Below are 14,281 nucleotides of genomic sequence, written 5' to 3' on the forward strand. Positions count from 1 at the left end.
CATACACTGTAAAATCCAATAGTTTTCCTTACTTAGATTTAATTAGTTATCTTTACTTAGTTGTTATACTTACTAAGTTTTACTAGGTTTTATTTATTAATTTATTAGGTTTTATTTATTACAGCTACTTTCAAGGCAAATAAAACAATTTACTTACTGTTTTGAGTGACACTTACTTAAAAGTTTATATTACTATAATTTTCTTCTCGTTAATGCTGCAATCCATCATGAAGTCAGAGTTATTTGATTTCAAGGGAAAAAAAGTAATAAATAAATTGCTTCTAGAAAATGACCTATCTTCTAATGAAAACATTAGTGAAATTTTGTGTTCATTAATTAAGTTTTTCAAATTTCAGTTTTCATAAATACCTTGAAATTATTTTAATTGTGTTTATATAATTCTCAGATCGTGTGTAGCAATATGCTAACGTCACACACAGACTTAAACATTCAGCACGTGAATCACAATAATGGTAACAATTCAATTTCATTTATTTTCATTACTTGTAACAATAACCATTTTATTTGCTCTTTTTGATGTGCTACTACTGACACAAGACAGCAAATAAAATTGTCAAATAAAATCAACAACTGTAAAACAAAGCAACTGTATAATTTATTCATGCCGCAATGCACTCTGGGAGTCAGTGAGTAGCTATGCTACGTCATGAGTAAACCGTAATGAAAGGATCAAGTACCCCCTACAGCTCCTTGTTAGTTACTAGAACTCTCGTGTAAGTAAACTATACCAACTAAGCATTTGTCAGTACAACATACTATTCCTAATTCACTTTACTTAGTTTTTTCAAGGCAATCGGTTTGCATGCTTTTTTTTAAGTAAGCCCAACTAATTAGATTTTACAGTGAGTCAGGGTTTGGACCTCAGCTCTGGCTGCATGCAGATGGCCTTCTAAGGCCTTATCTCTAGTGTCTCTCTAATTAAGTTTCACATACGCTGTTTTTAACAGTGATTTTGTGTGAAACAGTTCTTTTTCCGAGTCCTGTCTGGTGGCTTTTTCAAGCTGCTCTCGGTGTCCAGCAGCTGTTAGCGCCTCCTGAAGACTGGTGATTTCCTTCTGTTGCACCAATATATTAAACTAAATTATTTTTTCTTTCCAGACTTTCCAGGGTATTATTATTATTAAAACATAATATTAAATAATAGTTATACATCATATTTTTATAGTATTAAATAATATTAAATTATTAAATAATCATATTAAAAAAATAGCAGTGGACTTCAGCTTGCATGTTTGGGGAGCTTTTCTGTTCTCGGAGGCTGCAGGCAACGTGTACCTAACAAAGAAGCTGCAATTTCTGGCATAACTAAACATGCACCAGTGGATATGAACAGCACTAAATAATGTAATGTCTTTTTGAGAGGGGAGAAACAGGAGAAGAGGAAAGGAATATAAAAAATTAGACATTTTTACTTGCACATGTTAAAGTACTGATATGATTTAAATAAAATAGGATAGGAATAGGATGATTTGCAGTGGACATTGGAAATAAAGTGTTAGACAACACAACAACCATATTGTTATGTAAAAACGGCACATGTAACAACACACAGAAATGTCAGCAAGAGAAGGTTGTTGTGAAAGGGAAAGGTCGTTTCTGTCTACTTACTTTCTCTCACCCACTCTGTTTCTTTTTTTCTTTAACCAGCCAATGATATCTCAATGTTTTATTTTTTTCTTCTTCCTCTTCCTCTTCCTGAGTTTGTCCAGTTGCCAGGTAACCCTGGGTCACATCTGGGGTCTAAATCGAGCACTTTCTCTTCCTAGTTATCAGAGAGATGGGCTGTAATTTATTAGTTTGATAAAAAAGAGATAGGTATTATACAGCACCGCCAATCTCCACAGAGCTTGTTTGGAATTCATGCCCTATCCCATTTCCGGTGCATTCCTTGCGGCATCTCTGAGCCATTCATCTTTAAATTGACCACCTGAGCCAGGTTTCTGCATATTCAGTTGGAGGAAAGCACACTAGGCTTGGACAGCCAGCCCTGTAGATTCAACATGTGCTGTAGCTTAATGGAATTAGGATTTTTAAAGGGATTTTAGAAGCAATTTTTTTATTTATTTAATCAATTATATTATGTCTGTGATCAACACTGACGCCCATTTCTGACACAATAAATAAATAAATAAAATAAAATACAATACAATAAAAATAAGTAATAATAATAAGATGAATAAAAAAATCATGCTTTGGTAAATCATGATTATGGCCTAAAAGGTTGGAATTATGACATAAAAAAGCTACAATTATTTATGCCATAACTATGAATTTGTCATGATTATGAATGTTATGTAATTATGTCTTTTTATAGAATAATTAGCTTTTTAATAAAAATAAGTAATAATAATAAGATGAAGAAAAAAATCATGCTTTGGTAAATCATGATTATGGCCTAAAAGGTTGGAATTATGACATAAAAAAGCTAAAATTATTTATGCCATAACTATGAATTTGTCATGATTATGAATGTTATGTAATTATGTCTTTTTATAGAATAATTAGCTTTTTAATCACATAATTTCAACTTTGTCATAACTGACTTTTATGTCATAATTGTGACTTTTTAGGTCATATTTATTATTTTTATCTCATCATTTTGACTTACAGTATTTGACTTCATCTCAGTTTTTACTTATGTGATAGATATGATCTCAATTTCAACTTAATTGTCTTAGTTATTACTTTTTTTAGATAATAATTCACGTTTTAATCACACAATTTTCACTGATTCGTTTTTATCTGAATTTTGTCATAATTATAGCTTTTTATCTGTTTCAGCTTGTCTTTGTCTTATTTATGACTTTTATGTCACACTATGTATTTTTCTACCTTAATTTTGTCATAATTATGACTTTTTATCTCATTATTTCAACTTATGTCCTATGATGTCATAATTGACTTTTTATGTCATAATTATTACTTTTAATCTTTTGATTTACTTAGTATGTCATAATTATAACTTTCTGTCATACTTGTGATTTACAAACGCATATTTTGTTTTCGTATGTGGTAGAAATATGCTTCCATAGAGAGGAGCCGCACTTGCCCAGAAAGAAAAAAACTGCCAGAGGGTGTTGCCAAAATGACTGCCGAGTGGACTGACTTGCCTTAATAGAATTCAAATTATATCACCAACAGTCGCTGTCAATCATGTCACCATAAATCGCCAACTTTCATTGAAAATGAATGACTTCCGGCAGTTTCGTCACTGCAAATGGCTGTGTGTGTGGATGCTCCTTGAAAGAGTGCCAGGGATCTGGAAGCAGTATGGTTGTGAAATGCCAGAAAGACACATACTCTGGCATTTGGGAAGGTGCACAGATGCAGTCCGTGAGTGTTGAAGGTGACAGACAGCCAAGTAGAGAAGCGCAGGGATTTGTTTAAAAGCTTCTGTCATCCTCCCCTGAGTGTCAGTTGCATGTCCCTGCTTAGATAATTAATTACTGGGAAATGCCGTGGAACCGGTTATACATAACAAAACGCACAATCCACCACAAAAGGGTAAACAAGCAGACAAACATCTGATATGAGAACGTTCGTGCACCATCATATGGTAAAACTGTACTTTAGTGAGACCAAGTCCAGAAAAGTTATTTCTTCCTATCTGTCTTATAGCAGCAGATGTACATCCGCAAACTTGCCAATCAGTTCAGAACTGCACATATATAAATGAAATTATAGAACATATTACACCTCCAAAGCTGTGTGTATGCTGCGTAAAATTCATTTTGAAGCATTTGCACACCTGCTCCATTGTGGCTCTGGCTGCTGTTATGATCACAACTTGCAATTGGCTATTTATAGAGATCTCCTGCTCCAATCTGAGGAGCAGATGATGCATCTATCACAGAGAGGTGTTTATGAAGAGGGGTTAACCGTCCCAGGTATAAGTGGCACTTGAATTGATGTCCCTCGCTGTGAATTAGGACACTCTAAACTGACAGTTTTCCAATGATTATGGCAATACTTTGGTTAGAGAGAAAGATAAACAAAAACAAACGCACCTGTATTTTCACAGGAGAACTGCGACCGAGTCCCACGAGACCTGTAAAATGGACGCCCAGTTTCCACCTCAAGGCAATTACGCACCATCTGCTCTAGTCTGTGTTGCGCAGGGCTGCTTTGTTTTTCGGGTTGTTGATGTAGAATTACGCGCTTTAAATTGACATAATCCATGACAGATTGTGATTGACGGCCGCAAAATGAATCATATGGCTAAAGCGAGTGGTCAGTTGCTTTCAGAGAGTAAAACGAACACCTGGAGTGCATACCATCAGCCAAAACTAAAGACACAACATGATATGACGCTATCTATTATTTCTATTCTATGGACAGGTTGGAAAATTTTTCTTGCTTGACATTCTTTTCCATGGTTTTGCGTCTCCTGTTGTAATTGTAGTTTTATTGGATATCAAGCCTCCTTTGGCAGTGAACATCTGGGCATCTACAGCAATAACGGCAACATTTACGCTTGTATCTCAAACACCTGCGAAATCTCACTGAGATGTATGAATATATTGAATTTATCTCATTTGAATATGTAATTTTTTCCTCTTTGGTGCGGGAAGAAGTACAAATCGATTTTTTGTGTTATATTATAAATGCTGTTGTTGTTCAAAAGTCATTCATTATATAAGGAATAGTAAGAATGCATTCTAACATATTCCACCTTATTTTGGAATGTGGAAGTAGGCCTAAGCTTTTTTTTTTTTTTTTTGAATGTGCAAAACTTCTGATTTATTAGCCACTATAGGCCGAACTAGAAGAATTAGTGCAGTAAACTGTAAAGCTATTTGAAAACCAGTGTGTTTATGGTTGTGATAATGAATAAAAATCACATGATAACATATCAGTTTGCAATACAAAGAATCTTAACAGGTAAAATAACTGGAAGCAAATGAAACTGGAAGCCTTTCACATTCAAGTTACGAATGGTTGCGTCCCTTCTTACGTTAAACATAAAGCAGATAGTTATTATACGTTTTCTGCTAATCACTTTATTTCAATTATTTATTTTGCTGTTTTTCAGTTACATGAGAAATAAAGCCTCTTATTTGTGCTTTTTTGCATTCGAGACAAACCTGAGGACAACGGCAATCACCACTAGTGGGTAACACTATACACCCAGTGGTAGGCTCAGTAATTTGCTACCACAGCAGGACCCGGTGCAGGAGTGTAGTTGAGACAGGCCCTGATACACCACCACCACACAGAGAGACAAACAGAGAGAAGAAGATGCTGTTTCTGTGTTTGATATCACTTGAATTGTTATTAAGCAAGATAAGACATGCACATGCTCTGAGATGTGTTCAAAACAAACACACTTACTCTTTGAGGATTTCATCAGAGTGTCAGACTCCAAAGCAGGAGTGGGAGAGTGGGCTTTCGCGTCGGCAATTCACAGCACCAATGAACCAAGTTCAAAGTCATGTCAATACTAACAATTTATAAGGATAATATATTTAGGCATGCATAATAATTTGGTTGAGCCACTGTGAATTAGTATTCTTGATTTGTTGCTTAATTGAAGAAGAACATTACCAGACTTACTCAATTAAGAACGGCGAGATGAATATAAACTGCACTGCAGTATATTAATTGCTGACAGCAGCTTTCTTGTTCCAATGGAGTTTGCAGTCACAGAAGCACACTGAGCAAAGATAAACAGCACTGAATCCACAGAATCCAGACTTCCTACATTCTTGAAATTTTCTTTACCAAAACACAAGAATGTGGTAAGGAGACTAACAAATAATGAACTCTGCATGGTAGGAAATTTCACACCATGAAAACCAGGCCTGGCAACAGCTCTAACATTAAGTTGGGACACAGGACTCTTTGGGTGGACTATACAGTTGTTGAAGTTCTCTCTATTGTTTCTCTGTGGAGTTGTTTTTTAATGAAGAAAAACAACCTATAATAAATCTTAAAGGGGTCATATGATGCTATTTTAAAGATCATTATTTTGTGTATTTGGTGTAACAGAATATGTTGACATGCTTTAATGTTCAAAAAACACATAATTTTTCAAATACTAGCTGTATGAGACATTTACCTCCAAACTGACGTCCTCTGGTAACTGTGAAAGTGGAGTATGTGCTGCCACCTAGCGTCTCGATAGAGTTTCACATCTGCAACTAAGCAACGCTAACAGTGGACTGATTACATTACATCACAATATATAAAACTATTCATATTTCTTTTTGTTAAATAAAAAACAATGCTCTCAAAGTGTAATTGACTTTCCTTTAATGTATCTCATAAAACTGCATTCATAACAGTACAGATTGTCTTTTGTATCTATATGCCACAATTGTATTAGCCTATATTCATAGTATGGTACACTGATATACACTATACTGTTCAAACGTGTTTTTAAATGTTTTTGAAAGAAGTCTCTTCTGCTCATCAAGGCTGCATTTATTTGATCAAATATAAAGTAATATTGTGCAATATTATTAGTTCAAAATAACTGTTGTAATATATTTTAAAATGTAGGCTAATTTATTCCTGTGATGGCAAAGTGGATTTTTTTTAGCAGAATTATTTATTCAAAATAGAAATCTTTTATAACATTCTAAATGGCTTTACTGTCACTTTTGATCATTTTAATGCATCCATGATTTATAAATATACCCCAAACATTTAAACTGTATTTTTACATATATTTGAATATTTTTCAAATATTCTCTACTTACATTTCATCTCTTTTCTGATCCTGTGTTTCTGTCTTTGTTTGCTCTTCCCCTGTCTCTTCTTTCTCCTTTTCACATTTCTCATTCCCTCCTACATTCTTCTCCTTTTCTCCCAGGCTTTCCTCTCCTCCATCACCCTCTCCTCTCTCTCCTTCCACTACTGGCTCCTCTTCATCTTCCTTCTCCCCTTCCCCTTCCCCTTCCCCTTCCCCATCCCCAATCTCCCTCTCTTTTACTTTTTCCCGCTCTTCTATTTCTCCCTGTGCACCCTCGGCCACAATGCCTTCCCATCCTTCGGTCTGCAGTTCCAGTTGTTCCACTCTTTGCATCATTTTTCGGGCACTAGACTCCAGTTCAGCTATCAGCCGAGCCAGTTTGGTCTGCAGGGCCTCTAGGCTGGCCTCTAAGCGCTTCACCTTGTCCTCCGTTTTCTCCACCTCTCCCTCCCCTTCGTCTGTCTCTTCCAGCATCCCCATTTTTGTCAGGATCTGACGACCCTTCTCCTCCAACAGGCGTTTGGCTGCAGGGTACTCAAGAAGTGTTTCAGTCAGGTCCTCTTTCGATAGGCTGAAGAGATCTGAGTAACCAATGCTGCGAATGTTGGCTGTTCGTCTATTTCCTGATTTGTTACCTGTGCATTAATGAGAATTGTGATGAATTTGTGTTATATATGGTGATTCATTATGTGTTTACAGCTAAATACAGCTAAATATGTTTTTATACAACAAAAGCAGATGGTGTTTTTATTGCTGAACTCCCAAAAAAAAAAAACGCCATTAATGTAGTCCATCCACGCAAAATTCTCTGTAGCAAAATGATATTGCATAACACGACCACAAATGATGGAAGATTTTTTTGTGAAAAACAAATAGTAGTTTTATAGTATGGATTATTTTTTTTATATATAAATTACTGTCCACATTCTTTCCATGACATTTTCATGGAAGAAAGAAAACAATAAGGTTGCAACTGCAAAAAAAAAAAAAAACATTTAAAAAAAGGTATTTATTTTATTTAAACATTGTGGAGAAACTGTAATCTCTTCGCATGCATAGAGAAGAAGGGATGAAGGGAAGGGAAGAAGGGAATTTATTATTTCTAAGCCCTTAAAGGAAAGTCTTGAGAACAATTTTCATATTTACAAAACAATAAAAATCATTTTAGTTGTTGTTGTGGAAGGAAATTATAAAAACTTTAGCCATCACCATGATGATGGATATACTATATGTTGTTATTGAATATAAGGAATGTGATTACTACATTTATTACACAGCTCTGTGGAATACTTGATTCTGATTGGTCAATCGCGCCATCCAGCGGTATGTTATTCCCAGATAACAACAGCCAAATTGAATAACACACCGCTCATCCGGGTACTACGAGTTATCTTGACCGGTACTATATGGCGTTATTTTAATGACAAATGTCGAGAGCGCATTATTGTAGCGCGAAAGCACATTAATATAATGCGCGAGCGCGGATCTCTCCGCTCGCGCGCGGATCTCCTTTGCTCTCGCACAAAACCGGACGCGCGCGCTCAGATACACGCTGCTCTCGCCCAGAGAGTGTGCACGCACTTAAAACGTGTCTCCTCTCACTCAAACTGTGTCCTGTGCACTCTCAAATCTCTGTGTGCTCATGCGCTATAGATATTAATTCTTTTCGCACCTGAATTAAATGTTGTCAAAAGTTATCAACCAATCAGATTTCAAAGATGGATCTGTAATTTCTTTACAATTTAATACTACTTAGTCATAATATTAGAAATGAAACGGGTGTTTAGATGATTTGTAAATAACCTAGTTTAACAGTTTCGTCAAACCCTTCTGAACGATCTAAACAAACAAAAAAGCATATGATTCTTAAAGTTCATGTGGTCATATAGGTCTATCTGGATGTACATGATCCCTTACGTATTGAATACTTTACTCATCTTTATCATTTCCTACCTTTGATATTCAAGATACTGATTTCTCCAAAGAAGTTTCCTCCCCCCAGAACAGCAAACTGAGTGACTCCATCATCTGCAACCACTGCCAGCTTCCCCTCTTTAATGATGTACATCTCATGACCTACATCTCCCTTCTTGCATACATACTCTCCTGGGCTATACACCTAAAGAGGATAGCAATGATGATTAGTGCTTGTTTTGGAAGATTTACTAACAAATGATACCGTCCAATAATGACAACAGTATAAACATAACATTGCTGAGGTAAAGTATATGCAAGTCTCAGTTCAACTGGCTCTAGTGTTAGACTTAATCCTGTCCAGGTGTGCCACCTGTTTTCTAACCTGTGGGGTGAGTTTAAGTACCAGCTGCTCCAACAGACTTTTCTCACAGTTCTGAAAGATGGTGACTTTGGACAGAGTGGGCAGATGCACACTCACGGCAATTGCTGTCTGAAGTGTGATCGGAAGATGCTGAAGAATCTCATTCTCCCGTGTGATCTTTCTGTTCCAGACACATGAGAAGATTTGGATGGAACAAACATTTAGATGATATTAATGAGAGAGGAACAGCTTTAAGGGATTTAATCTCATGTTACAAAAGAAAATGGCTAAAACTAGTTCCGAGAAAATATTTTGTTTTCTTTTGCAGTTTAGCAATCTTTTACATTTACACTGCTTTTCAAAAGTTTTGGGTTGATAAGACTTGTAGTGTTTTTGGAAGAAGTCTCACCAATTGCATTTATTTGATCAAAAATACAGTAAAAAGTTAACATTGTGAATTATTATTATTTAAAATAATATTTTGAATTTAAGTCTCTTTCATAATTTAATTTTTAAAGAGCATTTATTTGAATTTTTGTTACTGTGACTTTTGGTCAATTTAATGCATCTTGCTGAATAAAAGTATTAATTTCTTAAAAACATCTTACCGACACAAAATGTTTGAATGGTAGTGTAACCTAGAAAAAAGTAATATATTTAAAATACATTTATTTCGTACTAAGAATAGTTCAAATCTATTAACATATTTACTGGCATCGCTTGAGGCTTACTGATATCAAAATTATAATTAATCTTTATTTGGAGTACTATTTGTGTACAATGCACATTTCTTAATATTACGCCTAAAATGTGTTTTATGTCACCATTGATGAGGACTGTATGATCTTTGAATAATATATCAGTCTTTAAATGCAAGATATTTAAAGTGTACTATACTTGGAATAGTTCCACTTTAGCTAAATCAAATATACTTCAGTATAATTTTAGTTGGACTTCAGCACTACTTCTGCACAAATAAAGTGCATTAAGTACAAAATTAGTTGTTCCAATTTAGCAGACGGTGTTTTCACACTTGAGTCCTCTTTAAAAGAACCGAACCCAGACCCCTTTAAGTGGACCAAGAGGTGGACCAAGTGAAAAAGGACCCAGTTTTCTTTGTGTTCACACTATCACAGTTCCTGTATGAGGACTCAGATCCTTTTTTGGTCCACTTAAGCAGTTCTGGTGTCTCAGACCTCTTTGTGTTCAGACTGTTGCTTTTTGGATCTAGTTCAGTTCAGTGTTTGATGGCTGACATTATGGCCTCCGAAACTGGAATATTTTTATATTTTGCACAAAAAATATAAGTTTCGTACACCTTTGTAATATTTATTTTGAATTGTTTTCCGTAATCGTGTTTAGTTTATGGCACACAGGATTTTTAAGCTAAAATTTAAGACTTTTTAAGACCTGCACTGCACAGATAAAATGTATGCCATATGAGTGGGGTGGGGCAATGTTTTAAAATGACTGTAAAAAGCATGATTTACAGTTCAGATACAGGTTTTCACAAACAAAATGTAAAAAATGAAATAAAATTTCAAATTTCAGCCTTTCAAATTTCAAACCATTTTTAAGAAAAGAGTCAAAAATCAAATGTATCAATTATTATATTAATGGTTTAATGGCTGGTTTAATATCTATTTTAAACCAGCAGAAGGGCTGTTAAAAAATGCAAATTCATTCTCTGCCAGCATGTTGCGCTTTCAGAACTGCATAAAGATATACGTTGAAACGTGCAGCGCTCATATTTATCCAATGAAATCATGCCTTTTTAATTTAAATCATCGCATTAAGCTATATGACAATTGTCTTTCCCTTGTACTTTTTATGGCCTTAAATTTGATACAATTAAATTTAAGACTTTTTAAGGACCAGCGGAAAAGGCATGCTGACATTGCGATAGAAAAAAATTGAATTGGACAAATAAAATATAAACTGCTTTAAATTTTTCAAGTACAGTACAGGTATTCTTACATGCAGCATTTCAGTAAGAACTGTAGGCTACTAATCAAATGAAAAAATTTAAAATGCATATTAGCCTATTAATCATATGAGTGATAGGCTATATTTATACTGATTCTCATATTAGGCTGCTGTACTAGAACTACATACTGCACAGATAAGTTACATGCGATTTCTTTCCCAGATGTTTACATTCGATTGAGACAAAACCAACAGTGTTTATGTGCACCATGGGTGTTTTTGACAGTTGAAACAATAAACGCTAAAGAGAGTGTAGTTTAGCCCCCGCTGGGATGTGCGCGCTCGTAGCCTACGCCTAAAAGTTTAAACTGGCAAGGCGCACAGCCGTATCTCTCTTACACAGTTTGGAAGCGGTTGAAATTAAAATAAACGATTGTACGTTGTGAGCGAACAATTTGTAGAGATCTGCCAGAAGAAGCAGCCACTATGAACAGCTGATTTGTACGGAAACATCTGATGGCCAAACTACATTGGAATTCTCAAATGGAAAAATCAAGTGACCCCGGGCCGATTTGTGTTCACAACGCACATTTTTAGCGAACCGTACCTTTAGCCGAAAGCGAACCGTACTCAGACCACCTCCCGAGATGGTCTCGTTTCGGTTCGCTTCGAGGGGTCTGAGATCGTTTGGAGTGTTCACATATGGGCCAAAAATCACGCGAACCGCGCTCAGACCCCTGAAAAGGACCAAAACATCCTTGTATACCAGTTTAGTATAGGCCTACCACAAGTAGGCTAGCCTTCAATTGCAGAGTAGCCTATTTTTATTAAGCACATAAATATGTAAATGTATATGTAGTAGGCCTATACTTAGCATGAAATAAATGTATTTCAAAAACATTTTAGTATATTTATTTATCACTAAGGTAGATGTTGCTTAAGTGTCTTTAAATTCTGCCGTTTGTGATTTTGCCAAGTCAGACATGTTCCTGGAACAACATTACTGTCCAAAAACATAGACCTAACCATATCCCTACATCTAAACCTAACCCTACCCATAATTTATCCCACAAATCAGGGGGAAATGATAACTGAATAAGAGTTCAGAAGCACCTAACCCTTGTTGTAAGCCTAAAACAGACGTTTCCTGTAAATTATCCCTCAATTCTGATTGGTTGATTGGGATGTTGTTCCAGGAACATGTTACTTGGCGAAATCACGTTCACACACACACTATAACGGAAAGACCCACTTGTTGATGTGGAGATGCTGGTACCAGTCGTTGACGCGTTTCTGCAGTTCTTTGCTGATGCGCCGGCTGCGCAGGTAACCCTTCACCAGCTCGTGATTGGGAAAAAACACGTTGTCACGATCACGCAAGCTTGAGATCACGTCCCCCATGCTCCCCACGACAGAAGCAAATACCAGCACGGCGATCAACATGTCTGCGACCAAAAACAGATACTCTTCTTCGCGTTCGGGCGGCGGAGTGTCACCCACTGTGGTGAGGATGAGAGTGGAAAACCAGAAGCAGTAGAAGTACTGGCGTCTCGTGGCAGCAAAGTCCGGGTCGGAGATGTTGGGATAGACCCAGGGATCCGCACCGAAGCCTATGTAATTAGACAGAGAGAAGTAGACGCAAGCGTTCCAGTGGATGAGCACGAAAATATACAGCATGAGTTTGGCGACGCGAAAGGTGTTTGGATAGGATGTGCGCGTTTCCATACGGTCCAGGGCCTCGTTCATACGACCCGTTCGCAGGAAGCGGTTGACCCGAACTAGAGGTGTGTGGATCCCCAGTTTCAGGTAGAGTAGATCAGTGGGCAACAGGGAGGCAATGTCCCACTTGAAGCGAGAGGAGCGCATGTAACGCTTTTTTAAAAGGGACAAGTCTCGCACCAGGATACCCTGCTCCAGAAAACCTGTAAAATAGAAAAACCTTTTATGAAATTATGTCTTGAGGTTTTCCAGTGGCGAACTGAGGAATCACAAATGGTGCCTCCAGTTCCTTTTCATTTGTACAGTGACAAAAAAGTGAAGTCATTCTATATTTGAAGCAAAGTTGAAAATTAAATAAGTACATTCAGACTAATAGGAAGGCTAAACAAACAAAGAAAGCAACAAGATGCACACTTACCTGTGCGAACCCCAATAACTGTGTCAAGCACATAGAACAAGTCACAGACATAATCCAATGTGAGCCATGTTGACGACAGCTTCTTTTCAGTTGCATAGAAACATGTCTTTTTAACAATACACAGATATTTTAACGTCAGTTCTCGCACAAGCTAATGACTTCTTAGCAAATGAACTATGAGGAATCACAAATGGTGCCTCAAGTTCCTTTTCATTTGTACAGTGACAAAAAAGTGAAGTCATTCTATATTTGAAGCAAAGTTGAAAATTAAATAAGTCCATTCAGACTAATAGGAAGGCTAAACAAACAAAGAAAGCAACAAGATGCACACTTACCTGTGCGAACCCCAATAACTGTGTCAAGCACATAGAACAAGTCACAGATATAATCCAAGGTGAGCCATGTTGCCACAAACTTCTCCTCAATTGCATAGAAGCATGTCCTTTGAACAATACACAGATATTTGAACAAGTTCTCATGTGAAGGTCTACCTGTAGTGACTTACTGTTGCAAATAAACTGTTAGGACTTGAAATCCAAAATAGGCCTATATCTGCAAATTTGATATAATTTTAAGAACTAAAATGTTAGTGTCTTTGTTAATGTTCTCATTTCAGCTGCAAGATTTTTCTAAAATGCTGTAAAAAAAATAAAAATCAAAGTGATTTATTAAAACATATAGGCCTACATATGTAGTTCAACACCAATCAGTAAAACCTCAGTGTTTTCCTACCTGAATATTATGATGACCCAATTGTAGCAGATAGGGAGTATCATAATTTGTAACCATGTATAATAAAACTCTTCAGATGGATCAGTTATCCATTCCTTCCAGCTGAAAGATTAGAACATTTTGTGTTAGTGTTTTTGTATAGTGTACTTTTTTATCCACACCCCTTAAAATGGCAAAGAACTGCATTTGTGTGAATGTGTGTGTATTTGGAGCATTGTTGTCAAATTTAAACTTCATAGCATTTTTACATTATAATGTTACAGTAACAAATTTGACAACTAAACATTTGAACTAAAACTCACTTTAATTTTGTAGTCTCTTCTTTCTTCTTCTCTTTTGGTTCTTGTTCCTTATTCTCTTCCTCTTCACCATTCTTGTTCATGCGTTGCCATGTGAAAAGCCTTGCCCAGCGATTTGTGTTCATATTTAGTATTTACAAAGAAAATACGAAGCCAAGTAAGTTTATAACAACATTACAAGACAGATGAAGAAA

The 14,281-nt window shown here is 36.2% G+C and overlaps 1 protein-coding gene across 1 annotated transcript; it reads right to left on the reverse strand.

Annotated features, from left to right (window-relative positions):
• Positions 1 to 6,718: 6,718 nt before the first annotated feature.
• Positions 6,719 to 14,212, reverse strand: cnga4 (cyclic nucleotide gated channel subunit alpha 4). Its single transcript, XM_016489001.1, has 7 exons — positions 14,091 to 14,212; positions 13,789 to 13,890; positions 13,392 to 13,498; positions 12,172 to 12,841; positions 9,015 to 9,174; positions 8,669 to 8,834; positions 6,719 to 7,350 (listed from the first exon to the last, which is right to left on the reverse strand). The coding sequence occupies exons 1-7, from the start codon at positions 14,210 to 14,212 to the stop codon at positions 6,719 to 6,721; spliced, it is 1,959 nt and encodes a 652-aa protein (XP_016344487.1).
• Between the last annotated feature and the right edge of the window lie 69 nt (positions 14,213 to 14,281).

The sequence above is a fragment of the Sinocyclocheilus anshuiensis genome, unplaced genomic scaffold, assembly GCF_001515605.1.
Source record: "Sinocyclocheilus anshuiensis isolate Anshui unplaced genomic scaffold, SAMN03320099.WGS_v1.1 scaffold1709, whole genome shotgun sequence".
NCBI lineage: Eukaryota > Metazoa > Chordata > Actinopteri > Cypriniformes > Cyprinidae > Sinocyclocheilus > Sinocyclocheilus anshuiensis.

Bases quoted from the DNA above. Each gene is read 5' to 3' on its own strand.
- cnga4 (XM_016489001.1), bottom strand. From the start codon at position 14,212: ATGAACACAAATCGCTGGGCAAGGCTTTTCACATGGCAACGCATGAAC. The intron at 9,175-12,171 runs GTGGGTCTTTCC...TGTCTGGAACAG, and splicing joins CAGCATCTCCACATCAACAA to AAAGATCACACGGGAGAATG. The intron at 8,835-9,014 runs GTTAGAAAACAG...TATCCTCTTTAG, and splicing joins TACTTAAACTCACCCCACAG to GTGTATAGCCCAGGAGAGTA.